This window comes from Brienomyrus brachyistius, chromosome 12, assembly GCF_023856365.1.
Source record: "Brienomyrus brachyistius isolate T26 chromosome 12, BBRACH_0.4, whole genome shotgun sequence".
In the NCBI taxonomy this organism is placed as follows: Eukaryota; Metazoa; Chordata; class Actinopteri; order Osteoglossiformes; family Mormyridae; genus Brienomyrus; species Brienomyrus brachyistius.
Window position 1 is genome coordinate 1,290,947 of NC_064544.1, and position 20,889 is coordinate 1,311,835.

Here is a 20,889-nt window from a genome sequence, read left to right on the forward strand (position 1 = left end):
GTTTCGCAGAAGTGCCTGTCCTACAAGCCAGCGGCTCTCTCTGAGTGCCTGTCAAGCTGTATTAGAGACATATTACTTGTATTCAGAAGAATACCCAGAATGCACTGTGAAGGACACATCGCTGGCAGTGCGTACTTTGTTGTCACATATGAGACGATGCACAAAAATGCTAACTTCCTCATGCAATGAATCGTGCTTCCTCCAGTTCCTGATTGTCATTCGCGTATCCGGCGACAGTCTTGCAGCCTCAAGGAAATAAACATTGGGGTCGCCATGGCGTCCTCTACGAGATGTGGCCCAACGGGTTTTTTTTTCCCGTTTCTGTCATCATTATATCGGTTGTGGTTTTTCTGGTCGACATCCAGACTTCCAACAGCCTTTTTCATAACTCCAGCAGTTAACGAAGCCAGTTCCCTCTTTAACTAATTGACACGTAACCATTTATCAGCTTGTTCCACGTTCCCCTCACAGCGTCAGGAGTCAAAAGACCAGATAATAGCCTGTCAGGTGTCAGCGTACAGCAGCTTACATGATACCGAGAACGTGCACGTCGTCAGATGGACACGTACCGGTAACTCGACTCTACGGGAAGGGTCCAAAGACTGCGATTCAGATTCCAGGTCCTTACTCTCAGGTCCTCAGTTAAGATGCAAGACTGAGGGAAGAAACCACTGATCATAATTAAAGGCCTGAAAATTCCGGAACTCTGCCATCCATTTGCGGGCTGTCGTTCCTCTCCCGCTCTCACCCCCTTAGCCCCTCATTTGCATACCAGCAAAGGGTGTCTAGTCAAACAGACTTTCCCCCTTTTTGTCCATGACTGAAAGATGTCTTTAATTTTTGCCTGGAGCATCACAACCCTAAAACAGAAAACGGCCATTAAATCCATGTTTTTCTTTGCAGCTCAACTGGAAACATCAGTCCTTTCTGTCTGCAGTTTCTGACGTGCGTTTCAGTACGTTTTCTCATCTCTCAAAACATTAAGTCAGGAGATGCACGTTCCAGCCCTGTCCTTGGAGCGCATGGCTGCAGGAAATGGACGCCCATTAAGCTAACAGAAAACACACTGTAGTTGAAATTACTTACATGAGAGCTGCATATGACTCTGGGAAAAAAAAACCCTAGAAGACTATGTCTGGGAAATGTTAACAGCGGCTAAATTTCTTATCTCAGAAACAGGCCCCTCTGACGTTAGCTTATTCTACAAGAGACCGAGTTCATGTATAACTACATTTGTGTATCAATGGATTTCCAAACACTGCAGATATTTTTATCAGTAATATTTTACCTACTGTTCTACTTAATGAGTAAAGTATATTATACATTTGTAAACTCCTGAGACTTGGCAGTGCTGTGTAGAACGTAGACTAAGTTGCAATAATATTTTTGGTTCTTTGAACATTGGGTAGCGTTGTCACCTCGCACCTCCAGGAATGGGGGTCGAATGCTGTCCCCCTGCTGTATACCCAGCAAATAGTGTGCGGCTCAGCGGGTTTTGCAGAATGATTTAGACAGGGTCGGCTGAGTGATTTCCCTGCTGGGTCCCTGGGCAAGGCCCATAACCCCAATTGCTCCCGTGATTGGCTGATCCTGTTTTTCTGAATTGTACACCGCTTTGGATAAAATTGTCCGTTAAATAAATAAATGTACCGTAATGCTCCAAGGCCTGGCTGTAGCTACCTTGACCTGGGTGTACCCCAGCCTTACGCTGCCTGGGGCAAGCTACAGTCCCCACCAGACACCCACCATTGGATGAAAATGCAACAATAAAATATATGGACAAACTTATTACTGTCTGTTTACTCAAAAACAAACTGCAGTGTTGGAGGTATGCGAGATCCTAAATGTGTCATTACTAGACAGAACCCAAAAACCTTTAAGCAATATTTTAAGCAGCATCTCTCTTTCACAGTTGCTATCTGAATTAATGTACATTTCTTTCCCACTTATTCAAAGAGGAAATTGACTGAAGAATAATATAGTTATCAGAATGATTATGGAGCCCACCTACCTATGAAACGCTTATCTGCAGAGGCCTTGGGAGTCTGTGGAATAGACTAAACGTTCCACCTTTGTACTCTTAAATACAAATTCAAATCTGAGGAGCATGGGAGGAATCCGTCTTCGGGGACCAGCGGATAGCAGCGTCTGAAGTAGCTTCGTCCGTTACAGTCCTGACGCGGTGACCGAGAGGAGAGGAACAAAGGGGCGATGGTAGCTGTGCAAAAGGCGGCTATCAATCGCGGTAACTGGTGGCTAATGGCGCAGTATGTATTTCCCCTGTACTGTATTATTACCTTAAGCAAAAGTCGAACAATGACATAGGACAAACACCTTAGCGTTAGCTTAGCCCGGCCCCGGAAGGCTTCCTGGCCTTTCGCTTACAAATCAGTGACAGTAGCATTCTTCCGTCTAGAAGCGTCTTTCATCTCGGTGAACCATGCGTGCTGGAACTTCTGACTCACTGTCTGAGGTTTGTCTCGTGTAACCGATGTTTTAACTATATTCAGATCCTGACCTGTGGCTCCCCCTGAACACGACATCATTTGTATCCATGCTAGTAAAATAAAAATAAAAAAAGGCAAAATTAAGCTTGTACTGTACTACCCGCCTTTGCTTGTATGTTGCTAAAGTTAACCCGAGAATTATATATATATAAAATCACTCTTGATTACTGAATCTCGTCATTAACCTGACATATGTAAACGTCTGGTGGGTCTTTATCATCATGTATGTAAATGTCATGATTCTTATATATATTTAAACATACACGACATACGCACTAAAAAAGCATCTGTTGCCTATTTATATCTCCACATCCAAGGCATGCTGTAATTATCCTCAGCGACTGCCACCAGCTCGAGAACTAACACCCACAGTCTAACGGCTCCATAAAACACCCGTCTCCACGCAGGAGGGTTACAGACCGAACCCCAGCTTCTGGCTTTGAGGTTCAGCTCTACTCCGACCGTAACCCACTTTCTGTCAAAGGAGTCTGGCCGCCGTCCATTTCAACCTCTCCCGCCCCCACAGCTCCAGAACCTTCCGGAAAGTGGCCAGGGTGGTGGCAAGAGTTTCCGTCCGGCTCGCACCTCCACGACCCGCGACAGTTTGCGGTGGGAAAGTCGCTCTGCTAGTTTTCGGAATGGAGGCTCCGATTCGGGTCCAGCTACAATAACAGCAGGTCCACTGGGCAGCAGGCTGGACATCTTTAAGAACCTCTTGTCCCACATCATCTGATAACCCATGTTAATGGACACTTTCTTTTTCCTTTGACCCTCAATCTTCCTTCCCGCCTCTCTGGCATAGAGGTTGCGTATTGACAAAACAGTTCCCCTTCTGCGTTACCGTATCGCTACTTTTGCAGAGGAAGAGTAACAATCCATGTATAGACAGGGATGGGGGGGGGGGGGGGTGTCCAGCAGCCTGCTGATGATAAGGAAGCATCTTTAGGACAATAGCCACCGTGATTCTGCATCTGATGATAAACTGACAATCTGTTGGCTCAGCTTGAAAAAATAAACACAGATGCCAATCAGTCTCCATTTATATAACACCCTTTTGTGAGGCACATTTTTGAATGGTTCTTACAAAAAGCAGTCAAGAAATCAACATGTTTTGGATGGAAAAAAACTAAGATATAATGCATCATTTGGCTAAAAGGAGCTGGAATGAGCTGTGTTTGCCTGAATTCTCCGTGATATTTATGCAGGTGGCAACAAAGCACCATGCATCATTTACATCTATAAAAAGACCCTATTGTCCTATTGTACGTAACCCGTTTCTCATCAATCCTGGGGGACAAAGCCAAGGATTAATAACAGCCACATAAATCCAAATGCAATAGTAATGGAGTAACCAGAATATTGGACAGAAATCTTACTGGGAAGCCAAGTTTAATTCTCTGAAATTTCCCATCTCTTTTATTCCACGTCCTCTTTGTGAGAGTTTGGAGGAATCCGTTGGACCGAGCTGACAAACGGTCGACATTTTGGCGAGGCAAGACCACGCAGTAACTTCATAAGCATCCGATGAGGTCAGGGAGAGCCAGTAATTCCCGAGTTCAGAAATGTTTTGGGTAAATCTGACCTACTTCCTGGCAAGAACCCCTAAAAGGAATGAAGATAGTTTGAGGAGCGAGATGTTTTAGTGCCCAAAGCCGCCCAAGTTTTTCATGTTTATCTCTGAAACCTTGCATTCAAAATTAAACAACCAACAGGCTTATTTGGGATAAAAGTCCCAAATACATCATTAACAAGCCGAACCAAAAAAAAAGCTTTTATCAGTGATTTTTCAGCAACCTAAACACCTGTTCACCGCAATAGCTATCAAAAGTCAAGGATTTTGATAATGTCCAGTTATTCAAAGAGGGAACTAGCTAATATTTGACCAGGATTATTATAATCTGCACATCCATTCTTCGTTGAGTCTTTCTACTGAGAAATGCAGAATGAAATCAGACAGTGGACTTCAATCAGACCGGCAGATCGAGGACCAGGCAGCTAGCAGATTCTGAAGTGTCCTTGGGCCGATACAGTTTGAAGGCGACAATCAAAAGCAGAAGGAGGTGGAGAGGTAGCGGGAACAGTGGCAGTGAACAGCTGGCAGCTGGCAACATTCGGGCAGGGTCCTTGTGTGAAGAATGGTTCTGAGACTTTCTTTTTATGATGGACGGTGTGGGATGTGCATGTGTGTCGCATCCGACACCCGCTATAGGATCTCTGCATACCATGAGGTGTTTTACGGTGTGGGACTTTACACGTAACACCAACGAGCTCCGGTCCTTGTGTGAAGAACGGTTCTGAGAGACTTTCTTTTTAAGATGGACGGTGTGGGATGTGCATGTGTGTCGCATCCCACGCCCGCTATAGGATCTCTGCATACCATGAGGTGTTTTACGGTGTGGGACGTTACACGTAACACCAACGAGCTCCGGGTCCTTATAGAGCTCACAGCAGTGGCGGTCAACAGCCCATGCGACATCCTAAGCAAGCATCACCGCTCAATTCCACTCCGTCATGGATGGTGCACGCCATGCCTTACATGCTTCCTGTGCCGGGGGGGCACTGGCCATGAAGTTTTCTGGGAGACTGGAGCTGGCGGTTTGCCAAGTCAGTGCCCCGTCAGAAAATGGCGCCCCAGTCGGCCGCCTATGTCACCGGTTGAGTTCACTGGCTCACTGGCACTGCCTCACGAGGATGCATATTATCAGCAGCAAACACTGACGTTCTGCAGTAACTGCTCCAGACATACAGTGCTTTTCAAAAACTTAAAGATGCTTACAAAGAACATAAAGTAAACAGACATGACAAACAAACACATTCTATGGATAAGGGGCGTAAGCAAGCGAAACGGATTTCGGTTTGGTTCTGAATTTGGACACTGTGTTCAGGTGACAAATGGCACTAGGGAGGGAGACCCAGACTCACCGAGGCAGCAGATCTCATCCCCTCTATCTGTTGATCTTCCTCAGAGCAGCAACTAAAAATGTTTTATTGGATATACTTTGACTGCATAAAGTAACTAACACCAAGAGTAAGACGGTATATAAAAATGGATCATATCTACCACACACTCTCCCAGGGCCTGCAGGAATATGTATTGCAACTGCGATTTGTGACAGAAAATAATAATTGAGATAAATCACAATTTTCAGTTACAGCACATATTGTGAAACGCTTCAGAATAATAGATACAAATTTGTTTCCATTTGTCGATTTGGTGGTCACATGGTTGACTGTATTCATCTACTGTCTTATGAAAGCTGACTGTTCTGTGTGGGTCATTACCAACATCACACACATTTCATGGTATCTGAAATGCGCGTCTGATGCTCGGCACTCCAAATGCCCGAGCATATCCTGCTAGTTTCATTTAAGGTTCTTGTTTATTACCAGACGACATGCACCAATTAACACGGCTGGCCTACAAGCTACATCAGATAAAAGCATCTGGCAAACGACTGACCATTAATTCACAGATTTATATGCTGTTTAAATAGCTCTAGTCCACCCACCCCCCCCCCCCCCCCCCAGGGTCTATGTGATGCTTAAAATGCTCCTAATATCGCAACATATCATTCGCTAAATTCAACACCAACCAGAGGGTCAGTGAACAGACTTGAAGCTGCTGGCTATGCTGCAATCCTAAGTCTAAGGTTTTATCCATAACTACATATACATTGACAGTGGACCCTATAGCCCAGGTTCATATAGGTATATGCTCATTCAGTTGGCGTGACAAGTGTGAAAGCCACATTCCTACCATTTTTTTTTTTTTTTTTGTGATTCTGATTGGTCCATGTAAGTGTCATGCAGCAACATTATCCAATGAAAGCAGCCGTTTATACATAAGTCCTGCCTCTCACTGGACTCCAGGAACTACTGCTGCTTACTGGGCTTTGATTCCTGCCGGGTTACTACCGCACCCCCCACCCCCCACCCCAAGCCACTGACTGACAGGCCCAAATCATCCATCAACGGTTACAGCCCGCAGAGAAGCCCGGCATTCCTTAAAATAACACACTGCTTTGATGTTCCTCACTGCGAGCCCAACTGTCACCTCCCGACCCACACTCCAGTGACAGGTCGGCCTAGCCGTGACCTTGCTTCACTCTCTTTGAGATGCAGCTCAGATCATAAGGGTGCCCATGAATTAGCGAATTCGCAGTTATGATGCGGTGAGTATTATGGGATGGATGAACCACATGACGTGCCAACGCGAATGCCACGTCGGCACTAATCCCACATCATGCCAGGATGACTTCCGCATCAGGAATTCCCACTGCAAGTCCACACAATCCCAGATCATTTAAAGCCTAGTTTGAAACATATCTCCCAAGCAATCCTTCATCTCATTGGATGTCCCTTTGGATGGACACTGGTGGACCAATGACAGCGGAAGAGACAGAGACAGCAACTAAAATGGCTGTAAAACACGACTCTGGTCACTCAGCTGGACCTTTACAATCTGCCTTTCTCTTCATGAACTTCTTCGAAGGACGGCTATAATGGTCCCGAGTCAATGTTAATTGCCGCCCTTCTGCTACATTCATTCATCGTGGATCACCGCGCCGTTAAACTCGATCGTCCTGACATTTAGGCTGCCCCATGCACATCGGTTCTCACGAGGCTCGTAATGGGGGCTGTATAAAAGGGGAGCGCACCTCTGATTGTGGAGAGCTTCAGCCCTGCCGAGCGGTGTCCATCGCCGGTGGTGGGGGGGGGGCATCTGGAGCGCCCCAACCAAACGATGAACTCGGCCGCGCGACTGCAAGGCCACCGAATTGCATGTGACTTGTATATGGAGCAGAGGAAGGTGCTGAAGTTCAGTGATCTCAGGATGTACTGATATTAACTGTATGACGCACTTTCAATCAGGGACAACGAGCTCAAGTTTGGAAGAGGTAAGACAGAATGAAATACCATTGAGGACACCATAGTAAAACTCCCAAGAAGACAGTGGACAAATCAAGGAAGGGTACACCGCTGGCGACATTAATAAATATTTTGCACTGGGCACAATTATCACAAGCAAAGGTAGAAGAAAGTGACACAGATTAGATTTCTCCTCTAATATGTTCTGTCTCCGCTGTGAGCATCCGATTGGTACACAGATTTCTGCAGCAATATTTGTCCCAAGTGATAATATGAGGTGAGCTCCACTTCTACTAGAAGCAATTTTATTGTGAGAGTTTTATGGCTCTGGTGGTATAAAGTGGGAGCTTTTCTAATACTCAAGTCTCTTTCCCAGAATGCCTCTGAACACTTGAAGCAAAAGGCACAGGTGTCATTTAGCTCAAGGAGATTGATAGCTAATCTAGGCTGAAAACAGAGAGTTGAGGTTCTATGATTCCGAATACAACCTTAAGGTTCCCAACAGCACTGAGAAGACCCAATGCATTTAAAGGGCCCACGGGCTGCACCGATGATAGAGCACAGGGGCAAACCTGACAGCTGTGATTCGCCCTGCATTTTGAGAAAGATGATACGAGTTTATTGGCGAGCATGAGTGGGGTTTCTCCAGCAGCAGAGGCCAAAAGCTAAAAGCTAAAATGAGACATGATGAAAAAGTAGAATCTATCCACTCTCAGATCACAATAAGTAATTGTTGAGAAATACCCACAACACACTGCTCACGATATTTACAATGTCATCAGTCTTATTCATACAGTATATAATTCAGTCCAAAATGAAGTGTGGCACTCAGGCACTATTCAATCGCTCGCTGGCAGAACATTGAGAAACACGGGCCGGCTTTGGGACGGTCCTCGCACCCTCATTAAACGCTGACAACCCAAAAGTGCTGGGGAGCATCTGTCCCTTGTAATATCCAGCGAACAGGAAGTGCTCGCTATGCAAATGACTGCGTGGTGGCGAATGAGCCTTGAGTACTTATGTTTGTTTCGCAGTCCCGGTGGGACTGGCCTGTCTGTGGCTGCCGTGGATCTCGGGGACGTGAGAGGACTCGCAACGCCAGAACAATCGCGGCTAATTATGCGCCATCAGTTACAGTAAGTGTGCTTGTTATGGCTCCTGGGATAACCCGCAACAGCGCAAGTCTCCCCTACTAAGAGGGGATGAGGAAAGGACGGCACGTTATCTCTATTTAAATTGCACCGTGTGTCAGGCTGCAGAAAGAAGCACCGACTTGAGATAAGTTTATTACTCACGATTGTGGCAGAAACACGGACTGAGGCACCTTTAAAATGTACTGAAAAACTAACGACAAAACCCTGAAAAATTCGAGATGCACCACTAGGGCAATGACTCGGAACCTTGTTAACCCCGTGCTACTCCATAGCAGTATGCTTCCTGTTATTTAACTCTCTCCTATTTTTACCCTGTCTAGACCCTAATGAGCTCTGCAGCATAACTACGTTCAGCTCGGCGTCATTAGAAAAGCACTCGCTGGCTGGCTATCAACAGCCAACCCTCATCAGGTTAACCTAGCCCCTTATCATCTGACTGCTGTCAGCCAATTAAAAAATAAAGAAATAAACAGACAGAAGGGTTATTTAGTTTGCGAGACGTTCACCCTCTGCCGTTTCCCAGCAGCGCGGCGCAAATTCCGCAAGGCACTATCTCCCAATGAACTGCTGGGATTTCGGCTAACTCGATGTGTCTCTCCCATTAGCCTGAGCAAATCCTCATGATAGATATTATTTGAACAGAGCGTTTTTCATAGCTGGCACCCGCGTCAGCCGACACGCAGTTAATTTCATTCCCTTCCGTCCCCGCTGGCTCCGAGGTGCTTTGTTCTCATTGGGAGCGAGCACCTCCATTCCTGCCAAAACAAAAACACGAGGGAGACGGATCTGCAAGCCAACTGCGAAAGTCAGCGTTTCGAACGCCGTCGTAAACAGCAGCGCCGGGAGGGCGGAGGGGCCCGTGCTGAGAGGCTTGACTCCATCTGTGTGCCAGGGGGGTGGGTTTGCCTGGGCTTGTTTTATGAGGGTACGGTCACTTTCGGGGGGGGGTCCACCTTGCCCTGACCTTTTCCTTCTGCTGTGTTTTTCCGTTTTTAAGTAGCAACAAAAACGAGCTGGATTTAAGGGTACAGGGGACAACTCAGTCTCACTTATTTATTAATCCGGTTCTTGGCTGGTGTACAGAATCCGTTCCACAAACCCAAACACAAGTGAAATTTCCCATAACTCATATTTACCTTCGCAAACTATTTAAAATATTTATAGCAAAAAAACACATAATATACCAGCAATATCATTTGAGGAAATCCTGATTTACTTTAGCCGGTTTTACGTAAGTTCGGCACTCCCCCTATTGTGCTGGGATTTCCAAAATCTGATCTTCAGTGTCCTCCACGCAGATGATTAATTGACTTAGGTTACTTGGTCACCTCTACATACGGTGGATGACCTAATGCAATGGAAACGGCAGCGCGGAATTCCTCAGGTTACTCCGGGACACGGTGGACCCTGGTGCGGAACACCAGAGCCATTGTCGCAATACGCTTGGCTTTCGGGGGAAAAATAAAAGCCAGCGTGGTGGAGTGAGATTCAGATCTGCCCGTTGGGAGTGAACTCCGCTGAGTGCCCTGAAGGGAACGAGCGCCGAGTAGCTAAACAACAAGCACCTCTGCCATGCAACAGTTGATATTTGCGTTCTGTCCCTGCGCCAAAGAGATCGGCAGGTCAGTCACATGTCTATGTGCATGTCATCCCAAGCCTTCGACTCCCCCCTTTCGACTAGTCAGCTGACTCAGGCCATGCTGGAAATTGCACTTAAATTTTGCCATAAGCTTATCTAGCTAAGAAATACATAAAACGTGGGGGTGGTGTCTGGCTCAGCAGGTTGTGATTGGAGTTGTTGGTTCAATTCCCAGTGCCAGCAGAGTGATTTAACAGTTGGGCCTCTGAGCAAGATCCTTAACCCCCAATTACTCCAAGGATTGTCTGACCCTGTTTTCTCAATTGTACGTCGCTCTGGATACAAGCGTCTGCTAAATAAATGAAATGTAAAAGCCCGCACCAGGACTGGAGCAGATGGCAGGGAGCACCGACGCACGTTATATTCCAGTAAAACACGAGCAGGTCGCATTCGTACAGATTAGGGGGCACCCCAAAGGGAATTAGCTTTTTAAGAACGGCGATCTGTTACAGTAACTGACACTGAAGATCAGCACTGCGACAAAACATAAGATAAAATCAGACCGTTTGTCTAGCCTCGCTGGCCTTTCTGGTCATCTGGTAAACCACAGAGAATGTGGATATGCTATACACCCCTCCCCCAGGCTTGGCTGAGATGTATATCTGGGGGAGAGGGTGGTAAGGACATTAAAGGCAGAGCCGGATGTAAACGGGGCCTGACCTGCGCAGTGGCTGCAGTCTCTCGTCTGGTGCGTCCCCGAGAGATCCAGCGTGGTACTACGGACTGTCCTCGACGCTCCCCTGCCAGGAAAACACAAACGTCAGGGTTAGTAATCAGGAAGGTGGGTAGTGTCAGAGGAACTAGAGTTCCGAGCAGAGTCTCCCCTGGACAGCATCAAACATGGATGAGAGGGGGACCATGGGGGGAGGGGATGTTAAATCATGTTCATTTCTGTTTGCTTAGAAAAACTCAGATGTAACATTTTATCTAAAAAAAACACGGATATAATCTAGGCTTTGCATTAATAAACTTTTTTTGCTCTGCAGTAGATTACTTGTAATTTGTAGGTTTTTCCATGATTGTCCTTAGCTGCATTCTTAATGATGCACCAGAAGTGACCTCCCCTGGTTCCACGGTCCGAGTCGTCAAGGAAACAGCGGGGAGGTTTCAGACTGGAACTTTTGGACCGACTTGTGATGGCTACAATCAGACGCGTTTCATTTTACGCCATTAGCCTCCAACTTGCATCCAACAGGTAGGACAGGGCGATTTATGAACACAGAGCAGGCGGCCAACAAGAACGTGCTCTGTGTTGCCGTCTTACTGGGAAAACATGACGCGAGACCATTTATACTATATAAGGAAGTGATTTCTGTGGGCTGCCTATTACACCATCAAATGAGATGGTGTGGAACTGCGACGCCAAACCGAGAACCGGAAAGCATGCAAACGTAATGGCAGTGTTTTCTTAGATAATTACCACTATTGTTGACAAATTGCCCATCGGCTCAGACTAGACATAAATAAATCGTTGAGAAGCGATGAAACGACGCCTGGAAAAATATATGCCAAGTTCTGAGGAAAAAGTAATCTGATTCCATTAAAGCTTTCATATTAGCGAAAATTTATCAAATTAAACAAATACGCTGCATTTTAATGCCAATAGCCACTTTTCTGCTTTGTTGACTACGAAAAAAATGGGTAACATTTTCTTTCCAGCCTGTTCTCCGATATCATTTGTTTTCTCCCCCCATTTAAAGCATTCCTCGGATGACACAGCACTGGCCTAAACAGGCTGGAACATCGTTCTTGGCAAACTGTGTTGCAACTAACCAATTTCAGTTTTGTTCTAATTGGGGCAACAACTGGCCCACATAGGAAAAAGTAAAGCAGCGGTTGTCGAGAGGGCAGGAAATGTAACCCTCACAAGTCACACAATATCCACATCACAAAAATAGCTAATATGTGGGTCCCGATCATTAATTCCCTTGCCTTAAATTTATAGCCAGGAGAATAATTAATCATCACTTTATCTAAATTGGCTCATCTAATTTCACCAGCTGGATATTTACTGGAGAAATTAAGATTAAATCCACAGCTCACGGGTACAACAGTGAAGGTGAGTATGTAGACCAGCAGCTTTTAAGTTTATAAGTGTGCCCAGGGGAGGGGCCACAGGGGTAGTGGTGCCAGCTGAAAGCTGATTGGCTGCCAGAGTGCTCCTTCCTCTGTCACTCACCAATTTTAAAACAAAATCATTGGCTAACGATAAGATCGCCTGAATTATGGCCTCTCTTATGCTCCCCACCTTAAAAGAAATCCTTGAATTGCTCCGGATTTCGCCTTACATACCAACATATTCTCTCCCAGCCAAACCAGCCACACCCCAGAGCAGACCAGCACATGCTCCAGTCCGGCTTCTGGGCTGGTATCCATCAGCCCCAGCGCTGGGGAAATCACCGATGCAGGTATGACATCACAGCGACAGCTTTCCAGCGCTGCAAAAGACCCGTTCACCCAATACAAAATTGAGTCTGACAGAGTTATCTCAGTGGGCCAGGGTGCCAAATCCCCCCCCTGCCAATACCACAACCATCCCCTTCACCACCAGCCCTTCATCCCCTCTAAGGCAATAGAGCTGCCATTTCTCCCCCACCTTAAACATTTACTGGAGCTACTTCAGTGTGAATCAGCCAGTTATCTTTCCAGAAAATGAGACACGCAGAAAACACACACATGTTATTCCTTCAGGCAAATTAAAAAGAAGAGTAAATGTTAAAATCATATTAAAGGAACTTAGAGATTTTTCATTTAGGGGATGTGTGGGTGCGACCCAGTCTTGACCATTTCAACTGGGGGGGGGGGCAGACTGGGGCCAAATGTTTGTTAGTGGGGGCAGATGCATTTGACCTCAGTGTCCTCCAAGTATTACTTGTGCTAGATTGCCAGCATTAGGAACCGAAAGACAATTCTGAAAACCGGGGTTATTTCTGCAAACGCTTTGCAGCCATATTTTACAGCTTTTACAAATATGTAACTCAATCTGATCCCTTGTTTACACTGTCTTGCTTCCTCAGGCTTGATTATTTTTCCAGGCATTAACTTCACTTTCCACCAACTGAAGCGACTCGACCACCCAGTGCACCCGCATTGTCTGCCAAGAAAGTGTGTCTTTGTGTTTCACCTGTTCCCAGTTTTAGCCCACATATATAAATGTAAATAATAATAATAATAATAATAATGCATTTATTTCAAGTAGCATAAACCGATAAGATATTTATGCAATGCTTTGCAGTTACGTTTTACAGTTTTTACAAATATGTAACATATTCTGATCTCTCGTTTAGACTGTATTTCGCTTCCACAAGCTTGATTCTTTTTTTTCTCTCGATAACTTTTCACCAACTGAAACGACTCGACCACTCGGCACCCCCACGTCACGAGCCCGTCGAGAAAATGTCCTTAGTAATAATAATACATTTATTTCAGGCCCAAGTAACATATGTATTTAGGGGGATCACAGGGGGGCCAGGCATGTTGTCACCCCCTGCCTCTGGGGTTTAACGAAAGGGGTCATTGTGCCCCAAACATTTCAGAATTTGGATGACCTCACCCTAACCCCCCCAGACCCCTCCTGCCTCTTATTGGCTTCCTAACCATTCAAATGACTTAATTAAGCAGAAGAGTAAATGTTAAATCATTTTAAAGGAACATATAGATTTTTCATTGAGGTGGGAGCGTGTGTGTGTGGGGGGGGTGACCTTTCTTATTCTTTGGTGAGCGTCAGGGCTGCCCATAGATTTCCAGGTTTGGCTGAATCCCTAACGCCGACGCGCCCCCCCCCCCCCCCCCCACTCGGCTCCCTGCACTGGGCTGGGTGCCTAACCACTCGAACGGCCTGCATTGCTAATTACCGAGCCGCCGATTGAAGCTCGCGCAGAAAGAAGAGAGAAAAAAGGCAGCTTATAAAGGGCATAATTAACATGTCACATTTTGTGGAAGGGAAAGGACAAGTTAATGTAGTGCGAGATGGCGAGAATGGCAGCATCCGCTCCCACCCAGGCCACCGCGCTTCAGTCGTCAGCTGATCAAAGGCAAAAACGCGGCCATGGGCTGAAAAGAAGCAGCGGGGTCAAAGAATGACTGCGCTTAACGCTCGGGAAAAAAAAGGAGGGAAAACGACCACGGCCGAGTCATCAGAAGCCTCTTTGATGAACTATTTTTTACATAATATACTATCGCAGTCACCATCGCTTTAATGTGCGCCGGAACGATGTTTAACTCGCGCTTAAACTGTTTAATAAGCCATGCCCTTTCGTAGCTGAAATGCAGAAGTACGAAGAGGCGGATTTAGAGGCCGTGGGCCCCTATGGACGGTCTTACAGAAAGCTGACTCCCAGCGGCGTTATCGCCGCCTCCTGCTGTCCAGACTCCTGCTTCTGAAACAGGAATCTGAAGCGGGCAGACCAGGTGGAGATGGAGATTTGCAGGCGCTCGCAGAGCTAAGCTCCTTTCACGCCCGGCCTTGGCCCAAGGTGAGCCCTCCGCCGCGTTAATGAATGAAAGTGCGAGATCGAAATGACAGCCGGGCCGTGATCCCGTTTTGATTGGCCTGTGATCTTAGGGTGAGGTCCCTACCGAGCCAATTAACACCCACTACACAGACACATGGCACGGAACGGATGCGCATCCCCATCGAAGCTCGAATGCCCCGTGAGTCTCGCTGGAGACGGCTATTATTTCCTGTAAGATCTCCAGTCAGGTAGGAGTGGAATTCTTATCCGTGTGAGGCTGACTTAGGGCGTGTGGCCGGGAACGGCAATGAATAAAGGAGAAAAACAAAGAGACCCAAAAGCAACGTACAGACTCCTGTGCTTTTGATTCCTATATAATAGAATCACCTGAATCACTGCAACTCAAATGGACTCCATCTTGACATGGCACTGTTAGGAAAAAAAGTCCCTCTGAGCTGATTTAGCAGTGGCGGCATTGCCGTGTGACAAAGGGCAACGCTGGATCAATACATGCTCCGTCAATGTGAGTCGGAGCATTTTTTTCACCATTAATCGAGTGCCGAGGCTGTTTCTTTCTACTCAAGGCCGCTACATTGATCCGAGATGGAGATTAAATCAAAGTCGGATTCTCTTCCCAACACTGCCGGCCACGATTACTGTCGCGAGTTCGCCGGCTTCCATTTCTGGGAACCTGCTGGCATTCGCGGGTTTTGCGGGGTCTGACGTGTAGGTGAGCCGATGCTTTTGTGCGACGCTGCAGACCTTTTAAAAGCCTGCACTGTGTGTGAAGCCCCCGTGTGAGAGGTTTTTATTGATAGGCACGGGAAAAAAAAACGTTGTAGGCTGTTTTAACCAATATTTAACACTTTAATGTACACCAGGTACATTAGGTTACTGCATATTTTGGAGTGAATTTCTACGAGAAAATTTCTACATTTTTTTTCTTTTTTCTACATTTTCCTACAAAAAAATTGCCAAAAGTTATACACGACGATAGTCTCCAGCTCGGCCAAGAGCCCTTCACCAGCAAGCAATCCAAGCAGATACAGCCAGCATGGCTTTCCGGCACTTCCACATCACGTCTTTGTCCTGTTCCTGGGTGTCTGCAATGGGATGAGATTCCCAGAGCACTCTGAAGGCAGGAGAGCTCAAAGCCTTGTTTTCCCTGCTGACAGAATTGATTTATTCGTCCCGGAGGGACCGAAGCAGAGGGTCTCCCAAACAGAAGGCAACACCCACCTGAGTCGCCATCGTTCAGGCGTCCTCCCCACAAGACCATTAACTGAACCAAACAGGTTTAACAGAGGCGTTACGGAGACCCGAATGGCATCAGCCCCGGTGAGATGTGAGGCATTTAACGAATGTAAAGAGAACGAAAAAATAAACGTCCCCATCCAGAAATCACCTGTCACGTCCACCGGCAGCCTGGAGACACCTTCAAAGGTCCTAGGAAGGGATTTGGGGAATTTCAGAGCCCAGCCCCCAGAGCGCGGCTCCCCGCTCTTTCCGTGGGGGTTGTGCTCCATCTGAGGCCCACTCCTGGCTAGAGCACATTGGATACACTGGCTTATCAGCTTTAGCAACATGGAGTTGAGAGCCACAGCCTTAAGCAGTAGCTCTGCGATGCGGGATTCCGCTTTTAAATGCCACCTTTCCGCTGTCGTCTCCTGACAGCTGTAGAAGTGTATATTTGTGGCTCGGATTTCATAGTCACGTGTAGTTGATGGCATACTAGCCCCGTGACCCTGACCAAGACAAGTGGTTCGAAGACGGATGGATATTTATCTGAAGGTCTTTCTTTTGGCAGTTCTCTGGAATACTTAAAGACATGGTTTTCCAATATGTGGATCCCAGTGCCTCCTGCTTTTTTCAATATACCCCATCTGGTCTATGGAGCTCCACCGAACTGCATAAAACGACTTGGAAATGTTCTTGTAGATGAAATCGTTTAAATGACAATCTATCATGGAAGGATGCAGATCCTCCATTTCATTATTCATCGCAGAGATGAAGCTGATGGGCTTTTCTGGGCCTTCCTACTTTAACCTCATTAGGATCACTCTGGACAAATGTGAACAGCATAACCACCAGGCCACTGCAATCTAAACCACTCAGATAAGGCAAGAAGTTCACTTTTCTTTGAAAGAATCGATAACAGAGAATTGCTTATATCACAGACAAGCTAAAACCAAACTAAAAGCTATTTCCTCATGGAAAACCAAGAGAGCTGATACCATGTTTGAAAAGTAAACCCTTTGTTTGCAATTTGGTCGAACAATATTCACAGTCGCAAGGCCTCTATGACAGCAATGTCAGCAGTGATGTTACTTGACATGGAAGAATTACAGTGACAGTCACCTAGAAATGGGGATACAACTGAAATTCAGATTACTTTCCAAATGAATCAACCTGTACGGGAGGGTTTTCAAGAGCGACCATTAGAGAAAACAGCCCTATCAATAACTTTGCCGAGAAACCCGATTGTTCGCTGAAGAACGCCGAATGTCAGAAGACGACTTCATCATGTAGCTCCCAAGGGATCATGGAGACAACATGATGGGGAGAACCTCCACAAGCCTCGACCGGTCTTCAGGAAGACTGAGGATCAGGCCAGTGTGTCTTTAATCTTCAGATATGACAGCCTGCTTGTAAATCTCTCTAATGGCCTGATCTGACTGACAGGAATGATAGGACAGGAGCCAAGGCAGATAGTTGGCACGGTCCACAAACCTGCAGTTTTATTATAAAGTGGCAGGCGAGAGAAAACAGAATAAAAAATAAATAAAAAAACAAATTAATCTTCCTTGCCCCCCCTCATGGGTTTACTGATGAAAGTAACAAAACACAGCTCTCTATAGGGAAAAACATAACAACGCTTCCAATTTATTAACTCCTGACGGCCGCCTGCTTTTTCATGTCGCTGGGCACCCTCTCACGAACGCGACTGAACTGGGATAGAAATCTCGGCTATGAAACCCACCAGGGTGGGAATTATGCTGGTTTAACTGGCTTCCCATTACGGATTTTAATAATCCTCGTTTGGTTTAACCTCGTTCTCAATCTGCGGCGAATGCTAATCAACCCCTGCTTGGGCTTGTAACCCCAGTTGCTTAATAGTTACCTTATACAGTAAAGCCAGCTCAAGCCTCACTGAAGTCCCAGTGGGCGTGGCTACAGCCCAGCTACGACCACATGATATATAACAGTCTCTTCCAATTATTATTCTGTCACAATTATCTTTACACTTGACCAATCAAAAGAGCTCTGGTTAACTGTGCAATGCTAATCGACTCCAACATGGGCTTCAACTCTAAGTCACCCAAGAGCTACCCAGCGCAACTAAGCTCCCCCAAGACGCACTCAAGTGCCGTTGGTGGGTCTACGGCCTCGCTAAGACCATGTGATGCTTAAACGGATTCTCCAATCATTCTTTTTTTTACACTCGACCAATCGAAACTCTGGATTATTGAGTCTGCGGTGCGACGCACAGCACAGTGGATGCCCTGGTAAAAATACGGTATGTCTTCGAGGTGTGAGGGTGCAAGTGTGCTTCACAGCTGCGTGTTCACCCAGGACCGCCAGCGGTAATGAGCGAAGATGTGCCCATGGAGGCAGATAAGAGCTCTTCTGCCTTACCGGCTTTCGTTCATTAAGATTCACCGCGACGAAGCAAAGTGCTGCATCATCAAATCCTTCCCGGCCCCTGTTTTCCGACAATGTGGAATAACTTGGAAAGGAAATAAAAACATGGGAAAAGATTATTGTACCTTTGAGGCGGTGTGATTTCACCAGGCCAAAGAATCCTATCTCGCTCCTGCATGCGTCTCGGGCACCCCAAGCAGGGCGAGAGTAGGGTGGGCCGGGGTTGGATATGGTTACGGTTGGTGGGGATGGTGATGCTGCAAGGAGGGTGGGTCTCTGAGTCACCTTGCACTTTAACCGCAATGTGTTTTCCTCCCTGGGGGGCCACTGCTGGAAGAAAAGTGATGAGACGATACAGCAGCCTTTACTGGGGGTAATACTTTAGGTCTGCCTGGGGTACTGCGGCCTTTTTAGTATTTAATAATAAATCTGTGATCCAGTTCATATTCAGAGCTGTATACCTCTAGCTCATAAAGCTAGACCAATATTTGCAGGGTATATATGTATCGGCCGAAAATGGCAGCATGTGGACTCGCTGGGTGGCAGCCTGCCTGATCTTCTCCCCGTGCTCCTGCAGTTTTCCTCCTGCAGTCCGAAAACATGCAGCTTGAGTGAACCGTCTTGCCGTCCTCTCGTCCTTAGCGGGACACCATGTGCGCAAGGGTCCCAACTTCCTCTCTGCCGCCTTCAGCTCTGCGCCGATCATCAGGGGAACCCGCTCGGCAAATTTTATCGGGCGCAGTGGACCCTGCCTTTTGTGTTGCTGATGGAATTTACCCCTCAGGGAATAAGAGTTGGGGACTTTGGGGGGTAGAAGCTCGCCACGACTTCATATCGAATAAGCGGTCCCAGAAAAATGGAAGAAGTGAAGTGAAACTAATAACTGATTTGTATATGATTGTAGTGCTTCTTTTAGCACAGAAGGGCTTTTACTGCTAGAAAGCTGAAAAGTACGGACTTTAACAGGATTTCAGTGAGACAATGAAAATCCTGACATGTGTGTATCACTCAGTACGTGTCAGTCGGTGGATCCAAACCGGATGCACCTGGGCTTCAGTTCCTCAGCTTGCCCTCTGCTTTCAACACGACCATCTTCTTTCACTTCCTGAACTTTCTCTGTGCACAACCTTGGGTTCACGACCTGTTTATCCGTCACTAAGCTGCACTGGAGGCAAGAGGTTCAAACTCTTCTCACACTGAAGAGGACATTTTGCGAAATCCATCCAGTCTAGGTGATTCGTTTTCGGGAATTTTGAAAATTACCGAGAATTCTTCTTCGGATAACATGATTAATGAGTGAGTTTCTGTTCCCAGTAACGTAACACTTTAGCTCATTGGTCTCACTTTAGCTCATTGGTGGCCTCATCTCAACAGCAGCATAGAATGGACTGAGCCATTTTTGGAAAATTTGCTCTTGAGTCACGGCTATCGATGGCCCAAAAATCACCCTTAATGAACAAAACCGAAACCGGTACTCAGAAACAGGGCAATCTGACTAACCTGCAACACACACTTCAAACAACATGCCCACACAAGTCCGGCTGCATTCCAGTGTCACACGTCAACAACAGAGCATGTAGGCCTTACTCTGACGCCTCACGTTGATGATCACGTTAATGGTGCAGTAGCCATAGTTCCATATCACAGGAACCGCCACCGTGTCCAATAGAATGTTGACATCCGGGAAATGAGAACATGAGACACGCCAATTTGCGACATTATAATCAACATATTGCTTTCTATGGTCACTTAAATAGCAAATACTCTGACACATGCCTGTGTTAAGCCTAAGGCTATATGTCGTCTTTGCCTCTCAAAAATGGAATTATAGAAAATGGGGTGCACACCATGTCCCTACCTAAATGCATACCGGAAGACTCCGCGGCATAGCGTGCAAAACAAATTAATCCCTTCAAAAGACAACAGCGACCCTGTCTACCTGAGGAAATACATACACTGCCAACAGCATGCGTGCGTGAAGAGAGAGGGGATTTAATGAAAACTTGGACGCTGTGCGACGACGCTTTATAGCGAAAAGGTTAGCCAGTTCCCTGTAAAATTAATTCCTCTCACTCATATTTTGCATCGCAATGGCCATTTGTGATGTGCCGTATTTACCAAAAAAAAAAATCTTACAATTTCAAGAAGTCGTTATTTTAAAAGTGCAAGTTGAAAAGCTCAGTGGGTTAGGATTGTGTGCCTGTTGATCGGAAGGATGCCGGTTCAAATCCCCGGAGTGATTTCACTGTTGGGGCCCTTGAGCAAGTTCCCGTAATTTCCAGCTGCTTGAGGGACCGGCTGACCCTGCTCTCTGAAAAATGTCCGTCGCTTTGAAGAAAAGTCTCTGTTAAAATAAATGAAATGCAAGTGTGCATTCTGAGAGAAGGAAAGGACGCTATATAGAAATGGAGTGAATGATCACCGAAGCTGAGATGAGCTTCTCACAGCACACAGAGTAACAGGAAGCTCCTTCTGGTGACCTTCCGAGCTTCTCCGCCCCTGTAGCCCTGAACTGGCAGCACGCTTTCCGGCTCAGCTGCCCCCTGAGACCTCTTAGCAGACCTATCCCGACTGTCACTGTTGACATGCCAAATTACTACTCTGTGTTAAGCTCCATGCAGGAG

At 46.5% G+C, this 20,889-nt stretch overlaps 1 protein-coding gene across 1 annotated transcript in view; it reads right to left on the reverse strand.

Annotated features, from left to right (window-relative positions):
- LOC125705160 (disintegrin and metalloproteinase domain-containing protein 33-like) overlaps window positions 1–20,889 on the reverse strand; it is a 97,488-nt gene that overhangs the window by 68,825 nt on the left and 7,774 nt on the right. Inside the window, exon 2 of the mRNA XM_048971567.1 lies at window positions 10,830–10,909. Within this exon, the coding sequence (XP_048827524.1) occupies window positions 10,830–10,909 (80 nt within the window). The remainder of the gene's footprint in view (window positions 1–10,829; window positions 10,910–20,889) is intronic.